General features: G+C 48.8%; 6 protein-coding genes across 6 annotated transcripts; 2 read left to right on the top strand and 4 right to left on the bottom strand.

Annotated features, from left to right (window-relative positions):
• Positions 1-732: 732 nt before the first annotated feature.
• On the top strand, positions 733-2,686 carry EPUS_03827 (ATP synthase subunit beta; the record flags this gene model as incomplete). The annotated part of the gene is made up of 6 exons (XM_007802133.1): positions 733-743; positions 824-1,184; positions 1,237-1,279; positions 1,338-1,654; positions 1,704-1,941; positions 1,995-2,686. 6 exons carry the CDS (start codon positions 733-735, stop codon positions 2,684-2,686), a joined length of 1,662 nt encoding a protein of 553 aa, XP_007800324.1.
• A 1,016-nt stretch (positions 2,687-3,702) lies between these two features.
• EPUS_03828 (uncharacterized protein) lies at positions 3,703-5,551 on the bottom strand (the record flags this gene model as incomplete). The annotated part of the gene is made up of 2 exons (XM_007802134.1): positions 3,703-5,096; positions 5,155-5,551. 2 exons carry the CDS (start codon positions 5,549-5,551, stop codon positions 3,703-3,705), a joined length of 1,791 nt encoding a protein of 596 aa, XP_007800325.1.
• A 1,507-nt stretch (positions 5,552-7,058) lies between these two features.
• Positions 7,059-11,322, bottom strand: EPUS_03829 (uncharacterized protein; the record flags this gene model as incomplete). Its single annotated transcript, XM_007802135.1, has 5 exons — positions 7,059-8,906; positions 8,953-9,414; positions 9,526-10,520; positions 10,590-10,725; positions 10,786-11,322. 5 exons carry the CDS (start codon positions 11,320-11,322, stop codon positions 7,059-7,061), a joined length of 3,978 nt encoding a protein of 1,325 aa, XP_007800326.1.
• A 1,818-nt stretch (positions 11,323-13,140) lies between these two features.
• EPUS_03830 (1,4-alpha-glucan-branching enzyme) lies at positions 13,141-15,356 on the top strand (the record flags this gene model as incomplete). Its single annotated transcript, XM_007802136.1, has 3 exons — positions 13,141-13,216; positions 13,269-15,265; positions 15,330-15,356. 3 exons carry the CDS (start codon positions 13,141-13,143, stop codon positions 15,354-15,356), a joined length of 2,100 nt encoding a protein of 699 aa, XP_007800327.1.
• A 453-nt stretch (positions 15,357-15,809) lies between these two features.
• EPUS_03831 (uncharacterized protein) lies at positions 15,810-16,924 on the bottom strand (the record flags this gene model as incomplete). Its single annotated transcript, XM_007802137.1, has 3 exons — positions 15,810-16,314; positions 16,642-16,763; positions 16,811-16,924. The coding sequence occupies 3 exons, from the start codon at positions 16,922-16,924 to the stop codon at positions 15,810-15,812; spliced, it is 741 nt and encodes a 246-aa protein (XP_007800328.1).
• Positions 16,925-17,075: 151 nt separating this feature from the next.
• Positions 17,076-18,498, bottom strand: EPUS_03832 (uncharacterized protein; the record flags this gene model as incomplete). The annotated part of the gene is made up of 2 exons (XM_007802138.1): positions 17,076-18,374; positions 18,421-18,498. The coding sequence occupies 2 exons, from the start codon at positions 18,496-18,498 to the stop codon at positions 17,076-17,078; spliced, it is 1,377 nt and encodes a 458-aa protein (XP_007800329.1).
• Positions 18,499-19,434: the final 936 nt, after the last annotated feature.

Consider the following 19,434-nt stretch of genomic DNA (forward strand, 5'->3'; position numbering starts at 1 on the left):
CTAACTATTCCGGAGAGCATCAACGGAGCATTTATCTGTGCTGACCGGAAGAAACAGAGGCACTGCCCTGAATGCACGGCAAAGGGGCATTAGGGATCACGCATGATCTGATGTCCTAGTTCATAGCTAGCACACCTACGACATGATCAACTGGGACTTGATGTCTGCTCCAATACCACAGGGAAAGACCAATGGCAGCAAGTACAGCTAATTGATTGATATCAATACTCCAAGGCTGGCCCCGCCCTCGCAAGATTGGTGAGGGACGCTTGTACAGAGTCAAGAACCTACAGTCGTCTTTGTGCCTGAATTCGAGGACTGTTTTCAAGATCTAGTTACTTGGGATAGTGGTAAGGGTCAGTGCAAGTGTCAACTCGATCTTCATCTGCAGCTCAACAGATCTGTTGGATATCGTCTCTATGGGGACTGGCAGTACCAGACAGGCATAGCAAGTCAAGTATAGTCAGGTAAGCATGTAGAGCTGCCAAAGCAGCATAGGCATGCCGTTGTTGCAATGGTGTCGCTGCTGCTGTTGCTGTTGCTGTTGCTGTTGCTTCGGGTAGGGAACTGACCAGTGGCTGCGTCAACCAATCAGAAGCGGCAGGCTGGGGTACTCCGTACATAGCTTCTTTCCGACCGCAGACCTCAACTTTCTCCTTCCGAGCTCCCTCTAAATATCACAACCCTCTCCATTCTACCACCCCAGCAACACTCTCTTTTCAATCTTTAATCATGTTCAAAAGGTAAGGTCTCCCACCACAATGGTCTCGGCAGCTTCATTGGGTCTCTTGCGCGAATGCTGACTGCTCTCTCATTACTACAGTGGCCTTGCTCGGACCTTGGGCAGGTCTGCTTTTGCCCGCCCTGCCATCAACTCCCGACGCGCGTTCGAACCTCTCCGAAAGCACACCCTCCCAGCATTAGGTGCACGATTGGCTACCACCGACGCAGCGAAGAATGGAAAGATCCATCAGGTCATTGGAGCTGTTGTGGATGGTACGGAAATCCCTCATATTGTTCAATCGGGCTACAACGAACTGCTGGAAGCTCCAACAATGCTCGGTTTGGTGATATTGGAGACTAATTCAGCTCTTGCAGTCAAATTCGACACCGAACAGCTACCGGAGATTCTGAATGCGCTAGAAACCGACAACGGTGGAAACAAGCTTATTCTGGAGGTGTCGGTACGATTTACAACCATTAGCAAGAAAGATCAGTTCTGAGTTATCATTCTAGCAACATTTGGGTGAGAATGTCGTCCGATGTATTGCTATGGATGGTAAGCCTGTTGTGTCCCCCAGACAAGGATTGCAGAAGCTGACATTACGGTCTTTCAGGTACCGAAGGCCTTGTCCGTGGCCACAAAGCAGTCGATACTGGAGCTCCCATCAAGATTCCTGTCGGACCTGGCACTCTTGGTCGCATCATGAACGTGACTGGTGACCCAATTGACGAGCGAGGGCCAATCAAAGCAAGCAAGATGAATCCAATCCACGCCGAAGCCCCATCATTCGTAGAACAATCCACCAGTGCCGAAGTGCTTGTAACTGGTATCAAAGTCGTCGATCTGCTGGCGCCGTACGCTCGTGGTGGAAAGATTGGTCTCTTCGGTGGTGCTGGGGTTGGCAAGACTGTGTTTATCCAGGAACTCATCGTGGGCGCTCAGCGATTCCATTATGAAGTCGAAATACTGACCTCAGCAGAACAACATCGCCAAAGCTCATGGTGGTTACTCAGTCTTCACCGGCGTCGGCGAGCGAACACGTGAGGGTAACGATCTCTACCACGAAATGCAAGAAACGTCCGTTATCCAGCTCGATGGCGAGTCTAAGGTCGCACTGGTGTTTGGTCAGATGAACGAACCACCAGGCGCGCGTGCTCGTGTTGCCTTGACCGGTCTAACGGTTGCGGAGTACTTCCGTGACGAGGAAGGACAGGACGGTAAAGACGCTGGCTCAGCTGCCATATGCGAGATTGCTGATGATGGATTACAGTGCTGCTCTTCATTGACAACATTTTCCGATTCACCCAGGCTGGTTCTGAGGTGTCTGCCTTGCTTGGTCGTATTCCATCCGCTGTCGGTTACCAACCAACACTCGCCGTCGACATGGGTCTGATGCAGGAACGTATCACAACCACACAGAAGGGCTCCATTACATCCGTGCAAGCCGTCTACGTACCTGCTGACGATTTGACCGATCCCGCCCCTGCCACTACCTTTGCCCATTTGGACGCCACCACTGTGCTGTCCCGTGGTATTTCCGAACTAGGTATTTACCCTGCCGTCGATCCACTCGACTCTAAATCTCGCATGTTGGATCCCCGCGTGGTCGGACAAGAACATTACGATACCGCCACTCGTGTTCAACAGATGTTGCAAGAATACAAGTCGCTGCAGGATATCATTGCTATCTTGGGTATGGACGAGTTGTCAGAAGCCGACAAGCTCACCGTCGAGCGTGCCCGAAAGCTACAAAGATTCCTCTCGCAACCGTTCACTGTCGCTCAGGTCTTTACTGGTATCGAGGGCAAGCTGGTCGACCTGAAGGAGACCATCAAGTCATTCCAGAAGATCATGAACGGTGAGGGTGATGATCTGCCCGAAGGCGCTTTCTACATGGTCGGGGACTTTGACTCGGCGCGTGCCAAGGGTGAGAAGATCCTGGCGGAATTGGACAAGGCGTAGATGAGAAGAGTGGGTGGATGTTGCGTGGCGGGAATGGGAAGGGGTCAGTTCAGATGATACAAGGTCCGAACGCACTACTTACTCCCCCTTGGTCATTTGTGCCAAAGAAGAAAACCATTGTACATGAACTTTCCCATCCTCTTTTTCACCTGTATCCCTGACTAGTCCCAAGATGGGGCTGGCTCTAACCAGAACGCATACTCTGCCACTGACTGATCCGTAAGACAAGTGTAGTATGTACTGTACGTTCCATCACTGACTGGGCTGTTCCCTGTAGTTACTGATATAACGAACTATCAGTCCGCAATCACACAGTTCGACTGGGTCTGGCCTGGAGGTGAGTGATGGCGCGCATGTATGTACGTACGTGCATCTTATCCCATCTCTCGCGTTTGCAGATTGTAACTATTAGTTACTGTTCGGATCATGCCCTTTGTCTCTCTCTCTGGATGCGAGGATTCTGAATTGTCATATCATATCCGCGCCTCTTGCTTTTTTAAACATCTTATGCTGTCGTGACTGAGTTCGATAGATTCAATCAAGTATATAAGCATATAGTCACCATGTCATGTCGGCCGGCAGGGCTACTGATACCATGACCATTTATTTACTCCGTACTGTGCTGTTGCTGTTGCTGTGCTATGCTATGCCATCCTGGCCTGGCCTGGCCTGTCATACAGAGTACGGATTCCCGGAAAAAGGGAAATGCGGCCATCGTTCATGTTCATTTGACCATTAAATCGGATCGTACCGTACAGTGCAGTATCCGCTATTTATGTACTTACTGTATTGTCCTATCCTGTCCTTTAGTTATCTGCCCGCTGGGAGGGAAGGGGCATGAAAGTTTTGGCCCGTGAAAGTGATGGTCGTCGTCCAGCTAGCTATCTGCGCTGCTTTTCTTTCCTGGATTGGATTGGATTAGATTGGATTGCTCAAAAAAAGGATACACAAACAACCAGCCTCACCCTGCCCCAGCAGCAGCAGCAGCAGCAGCTTTGACCCTCCACTCCTCAAAACTACCTATACCCCCACTCCCATCTCCACCTCTCCTCCTTTCTTTCCTCCTCCCCTCCCGCTTCAATCTCACCTTCTCCTCCCAATCCCCTTCGAACCCTCCCGCCCTGGCCCCTCCCGAAATACACCGCCCCTTCTTCCCGTCTCGCCACTTTCTCCGTCACAAGCACGTACTTGACTGAACTGCCGGGGGCCTCGAACATGGCGTCGCCGAGGATGGCTTCCATTTCCGTGCGGAGGGCGCGGGCGCCGGTGCCCATGACCAGCGCGTTGGAGGCGATGACGTGTAAGGCTGGGGTAGTGAAGCGGAGTTCAATAGATGACAGGGAGAAAAGGGTGGAGTATTGCGCGGTCAGGGATGAGCGGGGCTCGGTTAGGATACGGAGAAGTAGACTGTGGGTGAGAGAGGAGAGGGCGGCGGTGGTTGGGATTCGGCCGATGAGTTCGGGTATTAGGCCGTAGGTTTGGAGGTCGGTCGGGGTGAGGAGGTCGAGGGGGTTGAAGTAGGTGGGTTCTGGTACGGGAAGGGTTGGGTCGGAAGAGGAATCTTGGTCTTGGGGTGGTTGGGTGGGGGTGAAGAAGGGAAGGTGCTTTTTGTAGAGTGCTTCCTCCTCGGAACCGGGAAGGATGGGGATGGGCTCGTTGTGGGAATTTGGTTTGGATGACGAGGAGGAGGATGGCGAGTAGAAGAGAGACGAGGAGGAGCGGACGGGTGCGCCGAAACCGATGCTGCCTTTGGACAGCCGGTCCATGACTACTTTCTGTAGACCTATAAATGCTCCACTGAAGATGAAGAGAATGTTGTCGGTGCGGACGTTGTAGACTTCGCCTTTTGAAGGTTGGGTGGAGGATGTGTTTGATGGTGAGGTATAGCCGCTGCCGGCCAGGGTACTGTGCGTGAGGTATGTACTTGATTGTCCGCCAGCTCGTGGAGCATTCCGCTCTGGTTTGGCCTGAATCTGGATTGTGGTACCTTCGATGATCTTGAGCAGTGCTTGTTGAACACCCTCGCCCGACACGTCCTTGCCATGACTGACTTTGGCGGTCGCAATCTTGTCAATCTCATCAAGGCATATGATGCCTCTCTCGGCTCGGGAAACGTCGTAGTTGGCAGCTGCCAGCAACCGATGGACGCACACTTCTGCATCTTCGCCAATATATCCAGCTTGGGTGAATGGAGTGCAGTCCGACATGGAGAAGGGCACAGACAAGACTCGAGCCAGTGTCTTGGCCATCAACGTCTTCCCAACACCAGACGGTCCAAGCAGCATTACATTTGATTTCTCAATGGTCAGCGGCGTCATGTCCAGCAGTGGAGGGGAATGCATTCTCCCTTCAAACTCCCTTGTAGGAGGGCCTCCCAGACGTATGGTCGGCTGCTGACCCGGGAATTCGTCTGTGGTGGAGGTCAGCATTTGCTATGCACCATTTTGATGTGATTGACATCGACAGACCCTCTACCGGATGCCGCTCTCTCCGTTCTCTCTGTGCTATCAACTCTTCCGCCTCCTCTTCCTGCCGTTGTATCTCTTGTATCCTCTGGTAATGATTGTACACTGCCACACTCAAGATTTTCTTGGCCCGATCCTGGCCTACCACAAACTGATCGAGATGCTGCTTCAACATTTTGGGAGTGAGCCGAGGGGCGCCATGGATCGAGGCGCCCCCCAGCGGACCACTGGTGGGCAGTCCAGTCTCATAGGCGCCGGTGAAGGGCTGATTGGCAAAGTCGGATCGGTGGAACTGAGAGGAAGAATGTTGTGCGGAGGTTGATGAGAAGCTCCGCCTGGCTAATGCAATGTAGGATAATCTGACATGCTGAGGTATATTGATGGTCGCTACCGAGGCCATGGCAGGATGGAGGGATGGACAGAGAAAGCACAAAGGTTTCATCCAGGACGCTTGCGCCAACATCGATGATGTGGAGCAGGCTTGAGCATCACTACATCGACCCTCGCTTGACTACCTGGCTACTTAGGTTGATGCAAGCAATGCTGTAGCTACAAGTGGATCGATAATGAAATGATATCCGGATACTGGATGGATAGCGACTTGGCGAGCGGAGTTGATGCCAAGGAGAAGCCCCCCAACGGCTTTCCCCACCACCGATCCTAGTACTACGGTATGTAAGTGGGCGATGGTTTTGACCTTGGAAGCGCCACAGAAAGTATTGGTCTTACCACCCATTTTTTTGACTACATCTGCCATTTCAGGATACCGCTTAATCCAAATCCCGATGTAGTGAACAACCCTTCAAAATCCCTGCGTAGTAAAAGTAGAACAGGTACCTAGAGCTTGGCCCCTTATTCTTCACCACCAAAAATGATGATTTCCTTCTAAACATTGCGAAGCGAATGTGCGGACGTATATGTAGACTCTGCCTCGTCGAAAAAGAGCCACACCAAAACACAGAAGGAGGAATTCGTAATGATGATACATGAGCGATGGTCATTAGTCAATGTTAGACTAAGGAAGATTTCTTGCTGTTCCCGTTCTTTATCTCCCATATAATATCGCCTATGTTGCAAAAATGGAGCATATTATATCAGTTCGGTGTTCGATTAAAGATATAACTAAGCATAGTGAATTATTTGTGATTTCAAAGAATTTCCATTGCATAGAAAGATACTTCTAAAAGACCAGGTATTAAACCCATATAGTTCAACAAGGAAAAGTAGTTTGTAAAGACATGGTCTAGCCACAGCACTGCCAATAGTCTTTGATGTTGTTCTACCAGCTTCTTGACTAATCTACATAATTCATTACTGTTGGAACAGAGCTGCAGATGTTGGTTTTGCCGCTGCGCCACCCTCAGGCCAAAAGGCACAAAGTAGAAAGCTGTGGAACGTTGCTGACTAATCGACGGATCAGTGTGGAAATAGCAAGTTGTTCTATCTAAATGAGTGCGAAGAGCACGTATTTATACGTACAGATGCTGCGTAGCGTGAAACGCAGATACCAAAAACACATGCGGATCTCATGCGAAACGCGTATCAGATCTGTAACAAAACGTATATGAAACGCATGGTCAAACCGCGCTCAAACAGTTCAACAAAAGCTATCCAGCTTTCTACTACCAACTACTTATATACCAAATCTCAACACCGTCACAATGGTCTCATAGTCAGGATTTTAGTGTTACATGCGTCCTTACAATTAGATCACGCGATCACTATTGACCATTAGAAAAAGGTTCTGACTGGTAATATCAATCGTTCCATTTCTAATCAATCATTACTTATTGTCATTCTAATTGAAAATTACTCATCATCTGCCACCATTCTCGTTTCTGTACTTCTAGAGTATAAAGAGACCTCATCACTAGAGGAGGTGGGTGGGAAGGAGATTGAAGTAAGTCTCAAACATCGAAAGCCATAAACGTGACTCTGCCAAATTTATGGCCAAGACCAACAACGTTCCCAAAAACAGTAACACAGGTTGCCCGACGGTCGGTAGGAAGCCAAAGAATGCGGTCTGTACAAAGACTCAACCACTCATCCTTAGCAAAAACAGAAGATAAAATTTGCGACGGTAAAAGAGCCCTATCAGTCAGAAGGGAAGTACTGTTGAAAGAGATAAAGGAAGCAGTATAGTCAATGTCGAACGTCTGTAGTACTGCGCCTGACGTTGCATCCCATAGCTCAATTATCCCGTCCTCTGACCCTAATGCTAGCGTCTTACCATCCGATGAGAATGCTATAGCATTAATCTGCTCCAAATGGCCCTCTAGCGTCTGTAGCGTTACACCTAATTTGGCGTCCCATAGCTTGACTGTTGTGTCCCATGACCCTGACGCTAATATCTTGCTGTCTGGCGAGAAGGTTACAGCAGAGACTATAGATGAATGGCCCTTTAGCGTCTGTAGCTCTGCGCCTGACTTAATATCCCATAGCTTGAACTCTGTATGGCCCCCTAAGCCTGACGCCAGCGTCTTACCATCCGGTGAGAAGGCCACAGCAAGAACTGCGCTCTCAGGGCCACCTAGCGTCTGTAGCACTGCGCCTGAATTAGTATCCCATAGCTTGATTGCGCAGTCTGTTGACCCTGACGCTAGCATCTTACCATCTGGCGAGAAGGCTATAGCATTAACCTCTTCTGAATGGCCCTCTAGCGTCTGTAATGCTGCATTGAATTTAGCGTCCCACAGCTTAACCGTTTTATCCCATGACCCTAGCGCCAGTATCTTACCGTCCGGTGAGAAAGCTAGAGCAGAGACTGCATTTGAATAGCCCTGTAGCGTCTGCAGCTTTACACCCGACTCAGTGTCCCATAGCTCAATGGTCCTGTCCTCCCATCCTGACGCTAGCGTCTTACCGTCTGGCGAGAAGGCTATAGTAAGACCATCTTCTGAATAGCTCTCTAGCATCTGCAGCGCTACACCTGACCTGACATCCCATAGCTTAATACCATCCAACGACACTGATGCTAGCGTCTTGCTGTCTGGTGAGAAGGCTATAACAGAGACTCGCCATGAATGGCTTAGTGTTAGTGTTGTGCCTGATCTGATGTCCCATAGCTGGACCCTATTGTGCTCCTCTAACCCAAATGCTAGCATCTTACCGTCTAGCGAGAAAGCCATAGCAGAGACCCGATCTGGATAGCTCAGCGTCTGCAGCAATACGCCTGATCCAGCGTCCCACAGCTTAACTGTTCCATCCCTTGACCCTGACACTAACGTCTCACCATCCGGTGGCAAGAAGGCCACAGTGAGAACTGATTCCAAATGGCCCTCTAGCGTCTGCAGTACTACGCCTGACGCAGGGTCCCATAGCTTGATCGTTGTGTCCTTTGACCCTGATGCTAACGTCCTACCATTTGGCGAGAAGGCTACAGCGGAGACTGAGCCTAAATGGCTTAACTTTTGCAGTGCTGCGCCTGACCTGGCATCCCATAGCTGGACTGTCTCGTCGCTTGACCCTGACGCCAGTATCTTGCCGTCCGGTGAGAAGGCTATAGTGCCAACTGAGCCTGAATGGCCCTCTAGCGTCTGTAGTATGATATTCCAACTCTCCTCCACCCTTGGCAATGTTTTTATCCACTTAGGAATGCAGTCTGCAAACTGCTTTCTGACCATACTTGTTGTTGGTGCGAATATGAGGGCACTGCAGTAAGTCTGAATTGGAGCCTGCTCGATAGATGATCGGTTAGAAAGAACAAATCGCTTTGCGTCATAAATAAAATTCGAAAGATTAGGACAATTATCTGACTAACTGAGTGTTAGCAAAAGTATATACTGTGCTAGAGATACTTACAGCAACAAACGACTCTAAAGCTATAATAGCGTAAATACCTTCTGATATCTTGCCTATCCAGCCAAGCGCCTCAAGCCAATGAAGAAGGTGCTTCTGTAGGAAGTGATGCACTTGGTCATTGTCACAAAGCTGAGCACTGCTCTTCTGAATATGCTCCATCCAGTAAAGACAGCTGTACTGGACTTCAGGAGGAAGATGGCGATCAATCCGGCTTCTCGCAACCTCAGCCACAAGCTTGCCGGGAGCATTAAGCCCACAGATATCTTGCTTCAGTGATGTTGACATAAGCCGTAAACAGTTTTCTGCTAATACTTGATGCGCCTGCTTCTCATTCACCCAGAAGTTTGGGTCTTGACACCGGCTCTTGCTGAGTAGATAGTCCCTAAACGAGGGATGATGAAGACGAAGTGGCTGAAATCGGTCTTTCGGAATGTCGATAACGGAGTGCAACTCGTTTAGCGTCTAGTCTAGGTCTTCTTTTTTAACACTAAGTAGCTTATATAGAGATGATGTAGAGAGCGGGGATAGTAAAACAACGATACTGCCAAGAGCTTTTCTTAGTGCACGATGTACTTCTTCTTTCTCCTCCTTAGTGAATTCTACAATAATGGATTGTTGCAACACAGTCGTGTAGATCTCATCTAGATGCTTCTCCGGTGCTATCGAGGCGCTGTTAATGCCCGAAAGGATCGTATCAAGTCTTCTGGCTGCAAATCGTTTCCCTTCATGAATAAATCGGCAAGCGGTTGCGGCCCAGATAAAGAGACCTCTAGCAGTTTGAATCAGACGCTTAATAATCTCTTCGCCCGGCCAACAAGCATCTAGAGATTGTTCTTGTCCAATGAGCTTGAGATTGTATTCAAAGAAGATGGAAAGGTCATGGTCGACGATTGATGGTGATATGTCGTGAAGTAGAAAGTCTCGATGCTCTACGTCTGCCATCTGGCAAAATCCATTTCGAATGGGAATCTCCGGTCGGCTAGTCAGGAAGATTCGTAGTCGGGTCGTCTTCAACGATCGAGCTTCAGCTAGAAGGTGTATGATGATACGGATGTTGTTCTCATTATCACATTCATCAAGAGCGTCAATCACAAGAACATACGCGGACTGGTTACCCTTTTCGCCTAGTTTCGACAGCGGACGCAGGACGAGCTGTTGCCACTGATCGCGGAGAGACTGGGTTACAATATCATTACGCTCTGCAATAGCCTCACAGATATACCGACGGGATGCAGGTATATTCTGTGTGATCTGCATAGCAATGCTGGTGATAAGCAGTCTCGCATGGCCGATGTCACCGCCGCCTTTTGAGAAGAAAAAGCTGGCTGCAAAACGCTGCTGCTCATAGTACCTACGGGCAACTGTGCGTGCAATTGTTGACTTGCCCGTGCCAGCCATGCCGTTCAGCCAGAAAATGCATCGCTCGTCTCTTCCGTCTGCCCAAACGTATATATCGTTCAAAAGGTCAACACGCGTATTATCTAAGCAGGCGGGTTCGTGTTGTCTCGTAAATGAGTTAAAGGGCGCTTCGATAGCATACGGTAAGCGATCTAGAGAACTGGCTGTTCCTATTGTTTAGCAAGTAGCCCTATATTGTCATAGCCTGTTGACTAAGCAAGCTTGAATACGATGCTTACTACCACGGATTTCTTTTTGTAGCCTCCGGAAAGCCTTCTCGTCGCCCTCCCCATATATGAGTGGCATGCTGACGTCAAAAAGACCTAATAGAGAATACGCCTTATCTTCACCGCGCTTGGTCTGACGCATTTTGGCCTATGACATTCGTTCGTTAATATCAAATTTGGCTAAAGGAGCGCCTTGAAGAGCCTGAACCGGGATCCTGGTGATCTCGTGAATTTGCTGCTCTAAAGACCTCTTGTCACCAAGTCGAGTACCCTTTGAGCAAAAGAACTCGACTAAAGGCGGAGCGAGAAGCTCTTGGAGCGTCCAGCCCCGCGTAAACCACCGGCTGTTGCGAAAGGCGGACTCCCATGGCTGTAAAGACGGACTGACCAGGTTATCGTCGACAATCGAAACGTCTGAAAGGTATACATAGCATTTCGCCGCTCTGCTATACCAACGATACATCGAAGTGATGGCTTCTGAAAGCTCAGTATTGTTCTCTTTGTTGATGCAGCATGTATCCACCCAAAAGTATTGTAGGCTATCACGTGCAGCCTGCTTTGCACAGAAGCGAAGCTTCTTGTATCCAGCTTTTGTCCTCCTCGGGCCTCTAGTCAGGTCTATAAAGCTGACTTCTTCATGGTCTTCTCCCCATGTATGTGAAAGGATAGCATAAGGTGGAATATTGTTGATCAGGTCATCGGTCAGGCTGAACTCGCTGTTCTCATCAATCTGCAAAAGACGCATAGTTCAACACGGGCATCGTCAGACTTATCTGCACAGAACAAATCAGGCAGTAGACACTCCAAAAAAAGTTAACTAAGGTAAAGAGATACGGTAGTGTGGCCTGAATACGAGGGCGCATGCGGACATGACACCTGCTGCGAGAAGAAAGCAAATCACGTGGAACTTGTCAGATTTGGCGTTGCTGTGACTAGTGCATGTCGTCTTTATACACAGGCTTTCATGCCAATCAGCAAAATCAATTAGAGATTACTAGTAAGGACATTAGCAGCAGGAAAAGTCCCTTAGTCCAATTTTGACTAATAACTATCATATTAATATCAGCGCGTATCCCCCCATCTTTATTACAGTGTAACCTTTCTCGAGGTTCCAGGGTCTATATATATCCGCACATTCGATTCGCACGATGCAAAAGGGAACCGTCATATTTGATGATGAAGAATAAAGAGCCAAGCCCGAGGTACCTGCTTCCTTTTCACCCCTAGGGAGTTTGGAGGGTTATTTACTACTTAGGGATGTGGATTACCTGTCGCCTTATAAAGCGACAGAAAAATGGTCCTCCCCACCCCCGAAAAAGTCATGCACGGCTATGAAATACCATGAATCTTGGGAACGTGTATGTAGTTCCTAGATAATCCTCGGTCCATACTTTTCGTGTGCCTCGGAACGTAAGAGTTGTTCATAGGATCAAATGTTACGAATCCTGGGAACGCAGATGCAGTTCCTAGGATGATGACAGGATCTTATGTAGCCCCTATCAGAATCTACTACTAAGGCAGACTCTAATGTTTAAGCAACTTCTAATTAGACACAGGATATTCTTAGGTAACCTAATACACTAATTATCTCTTGTATGTTGCTAACTATGTTTTGAGACTGTTTTTAGATGCTGCTGTACTATTATTGAGTGACATAGCCAGTAATACAGCATTTTTATTATTACAAGGGCTGAGGCGGTAGCGCAGCAGGCAGAAAGGGAAGGCCATCCGCGAGGGAAGCGAGAGGGGGAAGGAGTAGCAGACAGAAAAGAAGGGACGACGGAGGATGAGGAGCAGCGGGCTCTTTATACCCGGGCCAAGCGGCGAGAGGGTGCGTTCCCCGATCGGGCGGGGCTAAACCGGAAGAGGCAGCGCACCAGCATCTAGACTACGTAGTAAGTTACAGTACTACTATGTAGATTCTACAGTACGAGTACTGTTCTCATACTGTACCCAGCAGAGAAATGACCCTGCGAGGCAAGGTAGATTCGGGTGTAAGCGACACTCTCCTTGGACCATGCTCCGCTGCACTCGACGTTCTTTAGAGGGAGAGAGTTGCTGAATCTCCTCCAAACACAAAATAGGGTACTGTCCCATGAAAGCCTTACATGCATAAAGTCTTACTCCTGGGACACATGAGCCAGTATCTAGCTGGAGCACATGTTCTTATAATCTGAGATCCTAGGAATGCTAGCATCGGTTTGTTTTTCTACCTAGCATTGGTGGGTTTTGAAGAGAAAGTGGAGTGGAGCTTAACTAAAATTTGGAGCTGCTTCCCCACCAAGAATGATGTCGCTCCGCAGGGTCAATTGGGAGTTTAGAAGGGTCCAGTTGAGAGCTGTACACACATCTTCCACGTACTTTCACTAAGCAAGACTCCAGGCATGGGTTATCTTAACAGATATTTCATTCATTTAGGTTTTTTGGGCTAGTGAAGTCTGTCAGAGATCCATTAGCCCTTCCACGTTCCTAGTTACTACACATTGAGCCTCAATCAAAGCCCACCAGGGCCTACTGCTTCATCCGCTGTCATTTCTCCCGTATTGAAAGCTGTTTCTTCACCATGTCGCTCAATCAAGAATCGGAAAACTCAGTCTTTGCTGATCCTGCTAGTGACAAGGTTGCCCCTGACGGCACAGGTATTGCCCTTGGTCATATTCATCACTCCACTGCTGATGTATTTGCATTCAGGTGTCGTGCAGCTTGACCCCTGGCTCTCCCCATTCAAAGACGCCCTCAAACACAGATTTAGCAAAGCTCAGGGTTGGATAAAAACTATCGACAAGACAGAAGGTGGGTTGGAGAAGTTCTCTAGAGGTTTTGAGAAATATGGCTTCACCTTTGCCGATAACGGAGACATCACCTACCGAGAATGGGCACCGAACGCTGAAAAGGCATTTTTGATAGGAGACTTCAATAATTGGGATAGGGATGCTACACCCATGCAAAGGGACGACTTTGGGGTCTGGTCAGTCACTTTACCTGCAAAAGACGGAGTACCTGTCATTCCACACAATTCAAAAGTGAAGATCTCAATGGTGATTCCAGGTGGAGAGCGCATTGAGAGAGTTCCGGCATGGATCACGAGGGTCATGCAGAACCTTGAAGTCTCCCCTGTCTACGATGCTGTTCTCTGGAATCCTCCAAAGAATGAGAGATATGTGTTCAAGCACCCTCGACCAAAGAAGCCTGCCAGCGTACGCATCTACGAGGCACACGTGGGAATTTCTTCTCCGGACCTCAAAATTGCATCGTACAAAGACTTCACCAAGAATATGCTTCCACGAATACAAAACCTAGGCTACAACGTCATACAATTGATGGCCATCATGGAACACGCCTATTATGCCTCCTTTGGCTATCAAATCAATTCGTTTTTCGCTGCTTCTTCCAGATACGGCACTCCTGATGATCTGAAAGAGCTGATAGACACCGCTCACAGTATGGGTATCACTGTACTACTCGACGTGGTTCATTCCCATGCAAGCAAGAACACTCTCGACGGACTTAATATGTTTGATGGCTCAGATCACTTGTACTTTCACGAAGGTGCAAAGGGACGGCATGAGTTATGGGATTCTCGATTATTCAACTACAGCCATCACGAAGTTCTCAGATTTTTGTTGTCAAATCTCCGTTTCTGGATGGATGAGTATCAGTTTGACGGTTTCCGATTCGATGGTGTAACCTCAATGCTCTACACTCATCACGGCATCGGGACCGGCTTTTCGGGCGGTTACCACGAGTACTTTGGCCCTGGCGTTGACGAGGACGGTGTCGTCTATCTCATGCTCGCTAACGAGATGCTACATAATCTCTATCCCGAATGTATCACAATTGCCGAAGACGTCAGTGGTATGCCCGCGCTCTGCCTCGCCCTCTCATTAGGTGGCATAGGTTTCGACTATCGTCTCGCCATGGCCATTCCGGATATGTACATCAAATGGCTGAAAGAGAAATCTGACGCCGAGTGGGACATGGGTGCTCTCGCCTTCACCCTAACCAATCGTCGTCACGGTGAAAAGACCATCGCCTACGCCGAGTCGCATGACCAAGCCCTCGTCGGAGATAAATCCCTGATGATGTGGCTTTGCGATAAGGAAATGTACACCCATATGTCTACCACCACAGAATTCACCCCTGTCATCGAACGCGGCCTCTCACTACACAAACTAATCCGGCTCGTCACCCACGGCCTAGGCGGGGAAGGCTACCTCAACTTCGAGGGAAATGAGTTTGGCCACCCAGAATGGCTCGATTTTCCGCGGGCCGGAAATGACAATTCATACTGGTACGCCCGCCGCCAATTCAACCTCCCCGATGATGATCTGTTGCGTTACAAATTCCTGAACGAATTCGACCGCAAAATGCAATGGACCGAAGAGAAATACGGTTGGCTCCACTCTCCGCAAGCCTACATCAGCCTCAAGAACGAAACCGACAAAGTCCTCGTCTTTGAGCGTGCAGGTCTACTCTGGATCTTCAATTTCCACCCCACGAACTCCTACACGGATTACCGGGTCGGAGTGGAGCAGCCCGGTGTGTATAGGATTGTGATCGATACGGATGCGAAGGAGTTTGGTGGGTTTGAGAGGAATGCGCATGAGACGAGGTTTTTTACGACGGATTTGCCATGGAATGGTCGTAAGAACTTTACCCAGGTTTATTTGCCTACTAGGACTGCATTGGTGAGTTGATAATTCGATCGTACGATATGAGGTTTGGGAGAGGGGTGCTAACGTGCTGTGGTAGGTCCTTGCACTGGAGAATACGCTGTAAAAGACGCAGTGTACAGGTGATGCTGCAAGGGTTTGGATGTAAGCTTGTCTGGTAAAAGGACTGCAAGAAATAGAGTGGTAGAGAAAAATGGGTAGGAATGAGAAGGAGAGTGAGTGGGAGAGAGCAGAATTATATGGATTGATAGTGGCGATTGCGGATCAGCACTGTCAATATTGATATTGATATTGCGCAACACTACCAGCGTACATCCTATACATCCCAAACTCTTTCCTTTCGTTGCCACACCGGATACAACACCGACGGGTTTCAATTTCCCCCCCAGACCGCAGACGATCAATTCAAAATCCGCCATGATCATTTCGCCATACAACCATCATACATACTCCATACAACCTGGCTCATAACCATAAACGCGAACTGAACAGTAGGATGGCGTTGTTGTTATGATCTGTTACGGAATGCTTCTTCCTCCTTCTTGTCGGTCTGTCTGTGTCAAGGACTGACTGGCTTGGACGTAACTACCGTGATGCTGGCATACACGCATAACATGACGTGACGGACGGACGGACGGACGGACGGACGGACGGACGGACGGCGGGACTCGGTACTATAACAATGTTGGATGTATACAGATTTTCCGTGGTAGGACGCACAGAGTGTCTCGATCCTGCTGCTGTTGCTGTTGCTGTTGCTGTTGCGCTGTTGCTGTTGCTGTTGCTGTTGCTGTTGCTGTTGCTGTTGCTGTTGCTGTTGCTGTTGCTGTTGCTGTTGCTGTTGCTGTTGCTGTTGCTGTTGCTGTTGCTGTTGCTGTTGCTGTTGCTGTTGCTGTTGCTGTTGCTGTTGCTGTTGCTGTTGCTGTTGCTGTTGCTGTTGCTGTTGCTGTTGCTGTTGCTGTTGCTGTTGCTGTTGCTGTTGCTGTTGCTGTTGCTGTTGCTGTTGCTGTTGCTGTTGCTGTTGCTGTTGCTGTTGCTGTTGCTGTTGCTGTTGCTGTTGCCAACTGGAATTGTGAGCATGACTTTTTTCTCCTCACTGCGTGAAATGGGATGAGAGAGGAGAATGTGCTGCTGTTGTTGGTGGTGGCGAGATTGAAATTGGATATGGTTGGTGTGCCAGATCCAGATACTGCTTTGCTTTGCTCCGTTTTCTTTTTTCTTTGTAAAGACGAAGAAAACGGAGATGAAGAAAAAGGAGGTAGGTTGTTAAGCCTAGAAAAGGAAATTCCCGTCCAGATGGCCTGTGTGATTGGATTCACCACATCCTCTTCTTGAGTTGGGTTGGGTTGGTTTGGGTGGTTTGAGTAGCCGGTAGTACCCGTCTATCGTACCGGGTCATAGGCCGCTTTACATTATCGAGGATGCGTGGATTGAAGTGGTTGTTTGATCGAGTATCGGTCATGCCGTCTTCCCTGGGGTAGTGGCGGGAAAGGCGCCCTGAGATGGGATCATTCTGGCAGTTGTTTTTCGACTCTGAGATTTGTTGGGTTTGGCTTTGACCCTTGGGAGTTTTTGATGCATTTCTTCTTCTTCTTCCTCCTCCTCCTCCTCCTCCTCCTCCTCCTCCTCCTCCTCCTCCTCCTCCTCCTCCTCCTCCTCCTCCCAGCATGGCATGTTCTAGTAAAGCATGTGATGCAAAGGCACGTCGCCTGTGTGTTCTCGTTTTTGCGCCATCCTGTTCTTGGCCGCTTGTGAAGCTCGTTTTGTATTTTTGCGTGTACTTCATCAGGATTTATATCGTCATGTATTTTCTTTTACCAGTTTTTTACAGTGCTTTTTCTGCCTTCTTCTTTACTTGGCCCTTTGTTGATGGTGACGATGGTGGTGCCTTCAGTAGACCAAAAGCCAAAACTGCAACAACCAGCATACAACACCCACCCATAGTATAAGCAACGTGCCTGCCAGCCCACCAGAACAAACTACAAAACACCACCGGCCCCAATGCCCGTCCAAATTGACCCCAGCTCCTCAGCTCACCAAGCGTCTTCCCTCTATCGGCCTCCGCCGCCTCAAAGCTGCCTAGGCTGTTAAGACCTGTGACAACTGTCGCGCTTGTCACTGCCAATAGTGCACCTGCACTGTAAAGGCCCGTAGAAGATGTTGTACGCGCTAAGAGGAAAAATGCAGCTGCACAGCTGCAGATACCGATTCGGACAATAAAGACAGGAGGTAGGCGCCGCACGATGCTGCCCTGGAGGATGGAGGCGATGAGACCGATGAAACCGAGGAGGCGGCCGTTGAGCTTCGAAGGGGAGGGATGGTCTGGGTAAAGGGTTGTGGTTAAGAGGAATGGTAGGGAGAATTCGAGACCCGAGAAAGGTAAGAGAAAGAGGAAATGAGTGAGGTTTAGGAGTATAGGGTTGTTTGTTTGGCGTCCTTGTGATTGAGGAGGGATTGGATGTTTGGCCGTGGAGCCATTCTGTTTTGTATCGGAGATTGTAGAAGCGGTTTTCGGTGGACGTGTCTCGGGAAGATAGAGGTATAGATATATAGTTTCGACCAAGATGAGAAGCAAGGAGAAGCTGGCCGCTGTTGCGAAAGGGTTGGCTGCGACCAAGGTAATGTTGGCTAGAGCTGCTCCAAGCGCCGGTCCAAATGTGAAAGCTATGCTGAAACATGCGCCCACCAAGGCCATAGTAGAGCCTCTCTGACTTTCATCGCTGACATCTGCTGCTATTGCCGTGGCCAATTGGACGTTTCCTTCACTCAGGCCACCCACGACTCTGCTTAACAGAAACGTTCGGAAGTCCGTCGCCGCACACCATAACGCCACACTCGCGATGTTGCCTACCATACTCCAAAGGAGGGCTGTTCTCCGGCCATACTTGTCCGACGCACGACCAATGATAGGAGATGCGATCGCTTGAAGGAGCGAGAAAAGAGAACCAAGGGCACCACCGAGAAGGACAATGTCATATTTCGAGTTGATGGGAATGGAAAAGGACCGTTTGTAAGCATTGAGATAATGTATTATTCTGTTCAGCAGCGATGTTGGCCGAGTGTCGAGACTTCTATAGAATGAAAGTAGAGATGGAAAGAGAGGGAGAATAAAGGTGAATGAGATCTGGCAGAAGTAAGCAGATATTTGTAGAGGTACAAAGTCGTCTCACAAGGTCGAGGAGCAAGGATATGAACAGCACCCGCAGCACACTTTTCCTTCTCGTAGGATCTAATCGTACAGATGCCATAACCGCCGGAAAAGCTATGGTATGAGGTGCAAATGTTGAATGCTTCTGTAGGTCGAGCAATGTCAAAGATGGAATTAATTCTGTAGCGACCCGCGCTCACACCGAAAGCGGATATGGGTAACAGAGGAACAGCAAGAAAGATCTTAAAAGATGAGCATCAAGGGAGAATGGTGGCATAATCCGGATGGAGATGTCAGACACACATTACTCCGTAGTGTGACAGGATTTCGTATCCACTCCGAGTCGAGTCTCAAACTGTCCCTGCCAAGAGATCCCCTGCACTCGACGAGTCTTACTGAGGTAACCAATCACATAATCCCACCCCCGAAACACCCAACCTTCGAAGGCTAAGAGAGAGGTTAGGCTGCTTGCACTCCAAGAATTAATTAATTTCATCCATTCAAATGATCGTTTAGGCAGGGATAGAAAAAAAGAACAAAACAATCAACAGCCGGTATTCGCTGGTGGTCACCCACCCAACTACTAACCGGCCGGCACATGGCTTAAGTACGGCTGAGCGAACGGGAAGCCCTGTATTCCATGTCCTGTGGTCGATTGCGAAAGTAAGGTCTCATAATAAAATATATAACCTAAACACAAACTGCAAAAAGCGCTCTCCCATCTACCCAACCTGAACTACTCCAGACAGTCAGGAAGTAATGACACTTCACCGCTTACGGAGTATCTCTAGGTATTGATCTTGTCTCTAGAACTAAAACGCATAATTCACTGTTTTCGTCGTCAAATATGCTCCTATCATAGAAGAATTGCTACTGGCTTGTAACTCCAATGGCACCGCAATACTACGCGTTAGTCTCGTAATTCTAGGTATGAAATCCAAGTCCAGCTATTAGGTTGGAATTCCACTTGTCTTTGATTGGATTATCACAGTCTTGAGGGATGACCGCTGGGTGGCTCAGTCTAAATAGGGCTCGC

This window comes from Endocarpon pusillum (genome assembly GCF_000464535.1).
Source record: "Endocarpon pusillum Z07020 unplaced genomic scaffold scaffold1533, whole genome shotgun sequence".
NCBI lineage: Eukaryota > Fungi > Ascomycota > Eurotiomycetes > Verrucariales > Verrucariaceae > Endocarpon > Endocarpon pusillum.